Here is a 10,727-nt window from a genome sequence, read left to right on the forward strand (position 1 = left end):
TTGTATTCACAGTCAGTCGTGTTTTATTCATGTCAACTTAAATTAAGAACAAACTATTGACTCTGTTCATCTAAACGCTCACACTCAACAGCACACACAGGAAAACACTGTTCAACTGCAGATGAGCAAACACTACAAGATTTCACAGACACATTGTTCAGAAAAATTCTTCCAGGCCGCGTTTTCAAGTGACGTATAAAAAAAGGACATTTGTGTGTAACGGCCTGTCCTGGGCAAAAATCTTGTAGTTTGCGTCAACTATAATGCATTCAATTACACACACAGACGTAATGTCCTTAAAGGGTCCGATATCTTCGATTGTTTCACGAGACAAATACTTCCAAACACGTCCAACAATCACACACAAATACCAGTTTTGTCGAGGGGAAGTCATTGATTTCTGTGGTCAGGATTTGGGGCGGGGCTGAGGTTCAAAGGTCAGCCGTGTGTACGCTTACGAGGCTGCTTTTGTCGCCGGGGTTTCAAGATGACGTAGCGCCTGTAGGTGGTGTGATGGTCTGATATAAATGGAATGTAGAAGGCCCTGATGAGAGGAGAAGACCTGAGAGAGAATAAAACAGTGTCAGTCTCAGGATAAAAGGAAGTGAAAAGGAAAACAATAGTGGGGATGCTGAATCAGAATTGGTTTTATATTCATTGTTGTCAGTTAATGTGCTCGACACTAAAATTCTCCAAGGATATAGCTGAATTTGATCAGTTTCTCACCCTTTACTTTTTTACTTTTTTTTTTAAACCTTAAAATCTTTAAACTTCTTTGTGTAAATGTTGTGTTTGGGAAAACACCTTGATGCTTGAAGAAAGGGCTTAAAGGCGATGACGTTCCACTCCTCTTTGTTGGCTGAATAGCGTGGCTCGAGTGGTGTCTCTTCTTCCAAGTCCAGGTCTACTAGGTAGTGGCACTGCCGGATATCCACCTGCACAAAGCACACATTCAAAAATATCATGCAAATGCTCTTAAATACATTGTCCAGGCATCAAAAAACGTGGCCGTTTCTGAGTGACTTACATATCTACTTGGCTCCTCCAGGTTCTGGTCATTCATATTATCTGGGATGAGCTGCGTGGCCTGAGGACCGGAGGCGTATGGCTGAGGCAGCTGCCCCTTAAACTCAGACTGTATGAAATGCAGTTGCCAGCTGGAGATTAGAAACAGTATCTATCAGGAATTGACTGACTCTGAGTATACAGTTAAATCTGGGGGGAAAAAAGGTAATCTCTGCTTGGATGTGTTTGAAAAGCATTTATATGTCAAGTCCCAGTAGAAGAAAAAGGACTGAGAAGGATTTCAAGATTCTGCGCAAATGCAATATCCTGGATACTGACTTGTGTGGCAGTAGGAAGCTGCTCGGGAAGCGGTGCCACTCTTTGCCCACACACACTGTGACAGGTCTGCCTTCAGGGACTGAGTGAAGAGTCGGATCCTTGGCAATGCGGTGAAACTCTGGGTACAGGTCCAGAGGGGCATGGTAACCTGTAGACATAGAGGGCAATATCTCATTTCATCCATCTTAAACTCTTGTTTTTGTTGTCCGACACTGGGTCTCAGGAGAGCAGAGCTTTTGTGCACACGCACCTTTGAAGAGAGCGACGGAGCGAGACAGCGACAACACTGCAAAGACCACAACAGAACTTAGAGCCAGCCAGTTGGAGGAGACCGTGTAATGCTCCAGCCGGTATCGCTGGAACAGGAAGTGGTAGCATTTCTACAGGGAATAAAAAAAAAAAGTAAACTGACTTTACCGGCACATCTATGACTCAAACAGATGATGCCAATGATTAGACTATTCTTTTGTGGTTTAAGCTTAAATATGAAAATGTCAAACCCCACCTGTAGAGAGGAGAGGGCTACTGCCCCGCTGAGACAGATGAGAGGGTAGATGGGGAAGAGGAAACGTTCTTCTTTATGAGATCTGGTGAAGAAAACCAGCATCCAGAGATACATGGGAGACAGAGTCAGCCAGTAAGGACGGCCCAGGTTCTGCACTGTAGAAAACATATAAGTCCACATGAACATGTGATCACAAGAGATGCTGCTCAGAAGATTAGGATCTCAGCCAGAATAATCTCTTAACGCTGAATTAGATTTGATTCAATTCTTGTTTTTTCAATATACATTATATGAAACAGTATTGAAGAGGACTTGGGTACAGAAAAGCATCAATTGGGATGGGGATCATTTTAATTTAACAGTTGGCATCTGTTCACAGTTAGTGACAGGAAATAATGAACAGAGTACTTCTAATCAATTCTTATAAAAACTCAGTCTATTTCCCAGGTATACTAACATGCATTCATAGTTTTGCTAAGGGTTAGGGCCCCTCTCCTCCCTGAGTTCTCACCATTGAACCTATGTAACAGTGTCTCCATGAGAGCGGTGAGTGGAAGTGAAAACAGCGCCAGAGCAAACACCAGATTGAAGTTCAGGATCCCATTTACAAAGTAGAAATGCCACGGCTCGGTACCTGAAAATGAAACAACACACAACATAAAAAAGGTCACAACTGGTGTAAAGGCTAGCACAATAAAAACAAAATAATAAGTGAATAGTTACTGCATGATTTACTTAAAACATATAACCATACATTTTATTAAGATAAAACACTGAATACTGGTGGAAGAGACAAAGTTTCCTGTATTCAGTTATTTAGATATTTTGTGAGACTGATTAAATAAATAAATAAGTTATTAAATGAATAAAAACTTAAACACTAAACTCTATAACAAATTAGAAGGAAAAAAAATTCGCCAACGTGATATAAATAAACCCTTTCATTACGTCTGTGCTCTTGTGTATAATTACCATAAAGATCAGGTCCATGAGATGTGAAGACATTGTACAATAGAATGTTGAGTGGAGCAATGACCAGTTTTCCATAGAAGAAAGAGTCGACTACCACCAGTGGAACCTTAGAAAGACACACAGGATAAACAGAGGGGAAGGTGGCTGAGCCAGTTTTGTTGTAAACATTTACATTTAGCATAATATAAAAAAATGAATGATGAATGAGAAATACAGATTTAGTGGGGCCTTACTGCTGTTTTGGGGGGGGGGGCTTATGCCAATATCGATATTAGGGAGTAAAAAAATAAGCTCTACTAATTTGTTATGAAGCGTTTCTAAAAATTCTCTCACCAGCAGTAGAGTCAGAGCAATGAACGACCAGGTGATAAAACCTTTCCACTGCCTCTTTATCACCAGCAGGTCAAAGGCAATTGGAATCCTGCAGATCAAATAAACCAGAACCAATTTAGGAGCAATACATTTTGACAGCTCTATCTGGAAAAAGCATTGCGGACAACTCTGTATTTTAGTTTACAACCCTACCCGATCAGAGCAGAGAACGGCCATCCGACAATGGCACCGGCAGCCACACCTGCAATGGCTAACGGCGTTGAGTCCTGAAACCACCCGGTCATGGCAACCAGCGTTGTATACATACAGAATGAGGAAGGTAGGAAGGCTGAGGCAAAAGAGCAAAAGACAAGGGGGACAAATTGTAAGCAAAAATACCTCTTTCCGTGTACTGCAAATACCATCACAGGCCGGAAACGCCTCTATGGTAAAGGTTAATGTTAAGAACCACAAAGGGCTGGAATAGAGAAACAAGATACACAACATACAGAGAAAGACAGTATCAATAAACTATGTGAATAAATGTGACCAACCTGCAGATGAGCAGAACATTCCTGTGCCGAGGACAAGGAATGCCAACATCAGACGGCCCACGTGCAAGCCGAACTTCTTACAAACTGCCCTGTGTCACATACACACACACACGGGTCAAATGGTTCACTTTGTCTTTGTATACTGTATCAGACCGCCAAGGAAGTGAGTAGGACGTCAACTTTCATATTAGAGGAAGATAAAACTCACTTGTAGAAATAGAGTTCACAGACACAGCAGGTGAAGGCCAACACACATCGTACAAAGTAGAACACCAGCACCTACAACACAATTATACCACAAGCTTGAAACCACTGCACACGTTCCAGAATAATGACCTGTGGGATTCAGATATGGTTTTCAGTCACTGATTTTTACTGATACAAATATTTTATTCTTAACAAAGACTATATACTGTTACAAGTATAAGGCAGATTCATAGAACAACAAATGTTGAAATGATAGGAAGTTTGGAATTGTTACCTTGTTTGTCTGTAGAACATGGGCATGCAAACAAGCAGGGAGAGCATGTAGCCATAAGTAAGCATACGATCTGATGGCGTACAATGGAGAATATTCCCACGTTTGCATCCCTGTGCCGTACAGCAGGTAGTGCATCTGCAAAAAACAGTGAACACAACAGTTACAGACATGAGCAGTTGAAGAAGGGAAGTATGAGATGAAAATTATAGACAGATATTAGAAAATCCCAGGAAGGGACATGTATGACGCCATATTGTGGATTTCTTATACTAGTGGGTTGTACTCACAGGCTCCCAGTAGTTGAAGGTTTCATCGCAGTCTGAGATGTTGCTGAGCAGAGCTGCACAGAAACGTGCAGAGAGCAGACACTTAAAAGCAGTGGAGCCCTCCGGAGCCCAGACCTGCCCCCCGCGACTGGTTGACCTGTTACAGAAATACACACAAAGCACAATCAGCCAGCAATAACAAATGCATAATGAAAATCCATTTCAGTATCAAATGTTATAAAAACATCAAAATATTCTGGTCTTACGAGACCTGAAAGTACATAAATGCTGTGGTGCATAATGTGCCGGAATGAATGAGAACAAATAACTTAGAGAATGGTACTTAAATTGTTATAGTAAAACTATAGTGATGGATGGTCCGGGCTGCACAGTACAATAGCATGTGAAATACACAAGGAGAATAAGCTGTATATTGGAAACACTCATGACTAACACCATAAAGGTAAAGTATGAACACAAGTCACATGATTCTATATGATGGGAAGTTATGCAAAGAAGAGATGATGAAATAAATATTTAAATACTGTATAAATATGCAGAGAGGAAGGATGTGCACATTGTAAGCTATACATACACATACACATACATATACATAGAGATGTGTTTGCATGAGCAGTTTGCTGAAGATAATCATTTAAAATAATACCACAATAGTATTATTTATCGATAATCATTATAATCCCCTCCCAGATGTGGACAGCTGTGAGCTCGGTCTTTAGATAGGAATGTTTCAGAGCCAATTCCCTTCATGTTTATAAATACTGTGATAATCTCAGATCTGTGTCTGCCAGTGTTTCCTCCGGTTCACAGCCACCATCTGATTAGTTCGATGAGCTGCAGCTCAGCGTTGATCCTCACACTCCCTGTCACTAAGACACGTCACCTTACACACTGAACACGTCCCTGAAAACACTGGAGCGAATCAACAACAGAGATCCCTGCTGAAGAGTGAACCTGAGTGTGTCCGAGGTCAGGCTGAACTGGGGTCAGCTGTGGGAAGTCTGGCTGTGGACGGGTGGGAGAATGAATGACATGGTAACTTAGCTGCGATGTGTCGCTTTATCAAAACATAAGCGATGCAGCTGAATATTAGTATTGAGGAGGAAACCCAACCGAGCAGCCATTGCAGATGAAGGCGCTGTGCAAACGCATCCCTGCAGGATGTCAGCTGAACGTTTCCAGTCTTTGTTTTCGGGGTTTTAGAGCCACAACTTCACGGTAGCTAGCTAGCTAGCTGCAACCGGCTCAGGCTGTCAGCCAGACCGGGCAACGGAGCCTGTCGCACCGGGAAGTCTCGCGCCTCTCCCCCGGGCTCGTACTCACTCTTGCCGGGTCTCTGTGGTTTTAGGGTCGTCGCCGCCTTTCTCCTCTTTAGGTGTCCGGGCTTCGGCGGAGACGTTCACGCTGTTCGCGTCCTGTCTGCCGCCTCGCCTGCTGCGCTGCCGGAGCGCCTTGGCCGCCATGTTCACCGACGATGCTCCCGAGGCGGACTTCGTTCATTTTCGTCTCTGTCCGGTCACTGACAGCGCACCAGGCTCTGAGGGACATTTCTGTCTGTATTGTTTAGCAGAAGGCATGAAGCTCTGGTCATATATATGTACTGTATTAATAAGTATCAAACATATATATTTAACCAGCTACAATTCAACATATATAAAGAAATGTTGGATCACAAATAAAAAATTCACTAGGGTTAAAAAAAAAAAGTTGTTCTTTAAATTACACAAATTCTTCTTATAAATAACGCACAATTAAACATCATTAACAATTTCATTACTTTGTCTTTATTTTCCTCATCATTCCAGGAAAGTTAATTAAATGCTAGGGTATTAAGTCACCTTCATGTCACAATTACATAACATCATTAAAATAACTTGCTTTGCTTATTTCAGATTATGTTAAACAGAGCTGCGTCAATGCAAAACTACTTTTATTCTTCGTCACAACACGTACAACATATATGATTATGACTATTAGGGCCGAGCACTGACAGGCACTGACAGACAGTGAGGCCCTATTTAAATTGTAAGGATTATTATAATTATTCAGGCAAATTAATTGGCTTTTGGAGGGCTTTAACATGCTCAAATTCTTACCAAATTTGCAGTAAATTAGAAAGTGGTGAAAATGTATTTTCCTTTATTTTCTGTTATTTATTTATTTAGTTATTCATAATTGTGTTGCGCGGAAGTGGCGCACTTACTGCACCGAAGCGGACTGCGCAGGATTCATTTAATTTGATAATTTTTTTCAAATTTCTTGTTGTATTTAAATTAATTAATTAGTTTATTAAATTAACATAGTATAAGATTTTGTGCAATGATTAGGTGGTTGAAGTTCTGGCAAATTTGAGTTCAGTAAAGGACACTTTAGCATGCAGATGGGGAAGAGTGAGATTTGAACCGCCAACCTTCTTGTTGGAGAACAGCCACTCTATCCCCTAGGTTTCACAGACTGCTCATTCCCATGAGAAACTATGCACATTAAGAAGATGGACACATTATTGTGAGTGTGTGTCTGTGTCATTTTATGCTGCTTTTGATACACATTTCAGAGAAAACCATTGTAATTTCTAATTTACTACATATACTGACAGCCTTACTTAAAAGTTACTTTTATATTTTGGATTTTAGTTACTGGATGATTTAACATGCTTTAAAAACCTATTGTTAGAGAATAACCCAGTATGGCTTCTGACGCCTTACAAGAATCACAGTGTGGGAAACCTTTAATTTAATATAATTATGAAAATTCATGCAAAACCTTTTATTTAATGTTCGGTGATCAAATAAATGACATTTTAACAATGATTCTTGACGGACCACACGTTCATGATAAATTACTGGTTTATTGTACGATAATTTACACAAACACAGAAACGTAGAATTCCAATCACTTTCAAATACCATCATCAATGCCTCAGCTATTGTAAACAACATTCTCAGTTTTGTGGATTAGATGTTTATATCTGTAGTAGCAGTCATAGACAGACATGGACCAGTAATGATAATATCTCTACTAATAATAAAAATAAGAGATCAAATCCCTGCTCATCCTACTGATATGTAACTACCTGATGGTGACTTTCAGCCGAGATAAAAGTAAAGACTCCAAGTGTTTGTGAAACATTAGGGCTTGTGTGTGAGATAGAGCATGTGTGTGTGTGTGGTAGATGAGTCTGTAGCAGTAACTGGTCTGGCTCAGGTCGGGATGAGAGAACGTGTCAATGAGTTTAACTTGCTCCACAGTTCCCTGACTGGCCTCTCTGACTACGGCATGGAACTTCTTCTCTTCCCATGTCGGCCCCGTCCAGAAGCTGATGTCAAAGTTGTAGTGCTCGGGGAAAAGGGAAAATGTCTGGAAGGATGTCCCAGGTGGCGTGCGAGGTCCAAATTGTTTCATGAGGCGTTGGTCATGTGACCACAGCAGCCGCCAGTCGGGAAGGGAAAACAGAAGCACGGCCAGAAGGTCCAAATTTAGGGACAAAGTAAAGCTGACATGACTTGTGTTGTCATCTGCATTGCATGCAAACGCCTTACCAACCAAACCCATTGGTTGTGCCATCAGGCGCAGACCTCCCTCCTCTGTTATCAGAGAGACCCCATACGGTGCGAGCAGTGTTTCTAGCCTTTGTCCAAGAGATCTGATTGGCTCACAATCCGATGGGAAAACGCCTCTGAAGAGAAGCTCGTGAAAAACAGGCAGGGCCCAGAGGTTGATGGGGACGTTCCTGAACACCAGGCCGCTAATGCCAAATAACAAGCTATTTACACCATTAGAGACACCACAGGGCTCCTCCTGCTTATTTCCTTCAACACTTTTACTGTTCGACTTTGTTTCCCTATCATTCCCTGCGTTGTTAATCAACTTTTCTTTTTTAGTCAGAATCTCCTCTACGTGAGGGAGCAGGGATGGGCGCAGCATATAAGGACCATTTTCGCCTTCAGGATCCACATCATGATCACATGCAGACCTTAAACACTCAGCACCTTTACTCCTCTTCTTCTCTGAGGTGACAGAGGGGGCGGACACTAGAGTATCTTGTGTGTCTGTGCCTCCTTGACTGTCGGAACACGTCGACGGATCTTTTTCCTTGTCTGCAGAGATAGGAATGTCGGTGTCTTTCCGAAGTAGGTGGATCGAGTAGCAGTGTGAACCGTCTATATCACGGCAGCTAGTCTGCAGCTGTTTGGCCTGGATGAGAAAAGGAACCGTCTCTGTCATCATGGAGACTGGCCACTTCTCCGTCAGTCCTTCGAGAAGAAAATCTTGCACCAATCTGACCGGGTGGACGGAATCCGAGCAGAGAAATCCTCTGATGAAAGGGAGAAGAGAGTGAGCATGTGGTTATGTCACTTTCTTTGCGTTGGTGTGCTTTTGTACGCAAACAGCATGAGTGCTTTTGCTATACTGTACCTGAACATATAATCACTGAGTTCAGCTGGCATGTTATAGTGGACTTTATCCCCTTCAACCACCTCCTCCACCTTCAGCATCCCAGCAGAGACGTAAGGGAGGCTGTGAGTAAACACATGCAGCAAAGCTTTCGCCACATGAAAGCCTTTATCCTGGCTCCTGCACGACACCAACATCCTCATTAGATGATCTGAGTATGCAAACACACATCAAACACGCGCGCGCACACACACAAAGGGCTGTTTCTATTTGTACACTGCAACACTCAACTTTACTGCTTACCTGTATCCAGTGCATTTGTAGCTCTGGTGTTTCTCACTGTCAAAAGGACGGATGTCACTTAGGATTAGGTGTGCTTCTGCTGCCATGGCAGCCACCTGCCAACTGTTGTGCCACTCCCGCCTCGGCTGGTCCGCTGGTGTGCCGCCCTGTCCGTTACACAGGGCAACATGAACCTCGCCGTCTTCAGCCAACACCTGAACACAACTGGAGGAACGTAACAACTTTTATCAGTTCATAAAAGTACGGAGACAATTCGGACATCAACAGCCCTCAGTCATATTTTTTCAATTAATCTATTTATTTATCTATATTCCACATATGTTTTACTTTCAGCTTAGCAGGCATACAGTACTTCATATTTATGATCTAATATTTAACACAGGTAACTTTTTAAATAATTTAAAATGACTTCTCATTGTTCTGAAACTTTATTCCTGACGTTTTCTTTTCTTTTGCGTGCCATACTCTAGTGAAAGACACATTTCCTTTATGCCTGCATTATTGCACAGTAAAGTTTTGAATCCTAATAGTTGTCAAAACTTGGTATTGATACTTTTCAATCAAAAAAAGCAATAGAATATTGTATATTGTTTGTTTTTTTAACAGACAGTGTAAAGGTCCTTTGAAAGGACTGAGTCCTGAGGCATGATGCAGTTATACCTGAGGAAGAAGTTTCTCAGGAGTTCTCGGTTCTTTTTGACCCCGCTCTTTCTGCCTCTGTGGGGGAAGTTGAAGAGCACACGGTCAAACACGCGGCCCTGCAGGGAGGCGCATTCCCCCAGCTTCGTGCAGTCCACCCCGAAGAGCACGGTTCCACCTGAGCAACACAATCACACCACTCGAGTTAGAAAAGACAAGAAGTGCAGCCAGTGGAATGAACGAACGCGTCCAAGCAGCAACAGGCGTGTACCGGAGTCCTCGATGATCCGGACGTTAGCGGCTGCACCTTCATGCCGCAGTGCCTCGTCCTCGCGCTGCAGACAAGTGGCCGTGACGCCGGTGTCCGTGTCAGCGTGGCTCTGACTCATGGACGCAGAGAACGAGAAGTTCCCTTCTCCCACCAGAAGAATGGACCGTGAAGGAGACATGTCCACTGCGAATAGAGATGGGGAGAAAACTCCCTGTAATAATAAAAACAACCAAAAACGTGCTTCTCCTTCAGCGGCTCTGAGAGAGAAATGAGGAAAGATGGGACAGTGGGCGTCAATCTCCCTCACCGACGCAGTAAAGGCTTATTAACGATATGTCCGGGTGTGGTGTCAGTGACTGTCTCGGCTCATAGACACGGAGGGTGAGGTCGATTAGAGATGTTGATCCTCTCCTCTGCTCCGCTGCGGAACATGAGACGTGACTCTCACCTGGACACGGTGGCGTTGGTCGCTGTGTCTCACACTCATTCGTCCGGGATGAAACAACACGCGAGGAACGTTGCGGTGCTCGCCCGGGCTCACAAACATGCACCTGTCCCAAATACAAACAAACGCATTTCACGTTAAAAGCCACGTAAGTGAATTTGTTTTATACGCATCTCTTTAACATATTATAAATGAGTTGATAAATAAGCGCAGGAAAAT

At 42.8% G+C, this 10,727-nt stretch overlaps 2 protein-coding genes across 2 annotated transcripts; both read right to left on the minus strand.

The window, feature by feature from the left end:
- Positions 1 to 5,924, minus strand: alg9 (ALG9 alpha-1,2-mannosyltransferase). The gene is made up of 15 exons (XM_053440837.1): positions 5,779 to 5,924; positions 4,456 to 4,591; positions 4,169 to 4,303; positions 3,896 to 3,966; positions 3,688 to 3,776; positions 3,347 to 3,482; positions 3,155 to 3,242; positions 2,822 to 2,927; positions 2,361 to 2,483; positions 1,850 to 2,004; positions 1,595 to 1,724; positions 1,345 to 1,492; positions 1,028 to 1,157; positions 805 to 935; positions 1 to 562 (listed from the first exon to the last, which is right to left on the minus strand). The coding sequence occupies exons 1-15, from the start codon at positions 5,916 to 5,918 to the stop codon at positions 439 to 441; spliced, it is 1,842 nt and encodes a 613-aa protein (XP_053296812.1). The 5' UTR covers positions 5,919 to 5,924; the 3' UTR covers positions 1 to 438.
- A 1,359-nt stretch (positions 5,925 to 7,283) lies between these two features.
- On the minus strand, positions 7,284 to 10,686 carry fdxacb1 (ferredoxin-fold anticodon binding domain containing 1). The gene is made up of 6 exons (XM_053441574.1): positions 10,371 to 10,686; positions 10,064 to 10,246; positions 9,814 to 9,970; positions 9,154 to 9,357; positions 8,872 to 9,030; positions 7,284 to 8,770 (listed from the first exon to the last, which is right to left on the minus strand). The coding sequence occupies exons 2-6, from the start codon at positions 10,239 to 10,241 to the stop codon at positions 7,525 to 7,527; spliced, it is 1,944 nt and encodes a 647-aa protein (XP_053297549.1). The 5' UTR covers positions 10,242 to 10,246; positions 10,371 to 10,686; the 3' UTR covers positions 7,284 to 7,524.
- Positions 10,687 to 10,727: the final 41 nt, after the last annotated feature.

The sequence above is a fragment of the Pleuronectes platessa genome, chromosome 15 (genome assembly GCF_947347685.1).
Source record: "Pleuronectes platessa chromosome 15, fPlePla1.1, whole genome shotgun sequence".
Lineage (NCBI taxonomy): Eukaryota > Metazoa > Chordata > Actinopteri > Pleuronectiformes > Pleuronectidae > Pleuronectes > Pleuronectes platessa.

Coding starts and splice junctions, on each gene's coding strand:
- fdxacb1 (XM_053441574.1), bottom strand. CDS start 10,241: ATGTCTCCTTCACGGTCCATTCTTCTGGTGGGAGAAGGGAACTTCTCG. Junction 9,971..10,063: donor CCGGATCATCGAGGACTCCG/GTACACGCCTGT, acceptor TGTGTTGCTCAG/GTGGAACCGTGCTCTTCGGG. Junction 8,771..8,871: donor CTCAGTGATTATATGTTCAG/GTACAGTATAGC, acceptor CCCTTTCATCAG/AGGATTTCTCTGCTCGGATT.
- alg9 (XM_053440837.1), bottom strand. CDS start 5,918: ATGGCGGCCAAGGCGCTCCGGCAGCGCAGCAGGCGAGGCGGCAGACAG. Junction 4,304..4,455: donor CCTTCAACTACTGGGAGCCT/GTGAGTACAACC, acceptor TGTTTTTTGCAG/ATGCACTACCTGCTGTACGG. Junction 1,493..1,594: donor CTCCGTCGCTCTCTTCAAAG/GTGCGTGTGCAC, acceptor CTATGTCTACAG/GTTACCATGCCCCTCTGGAC.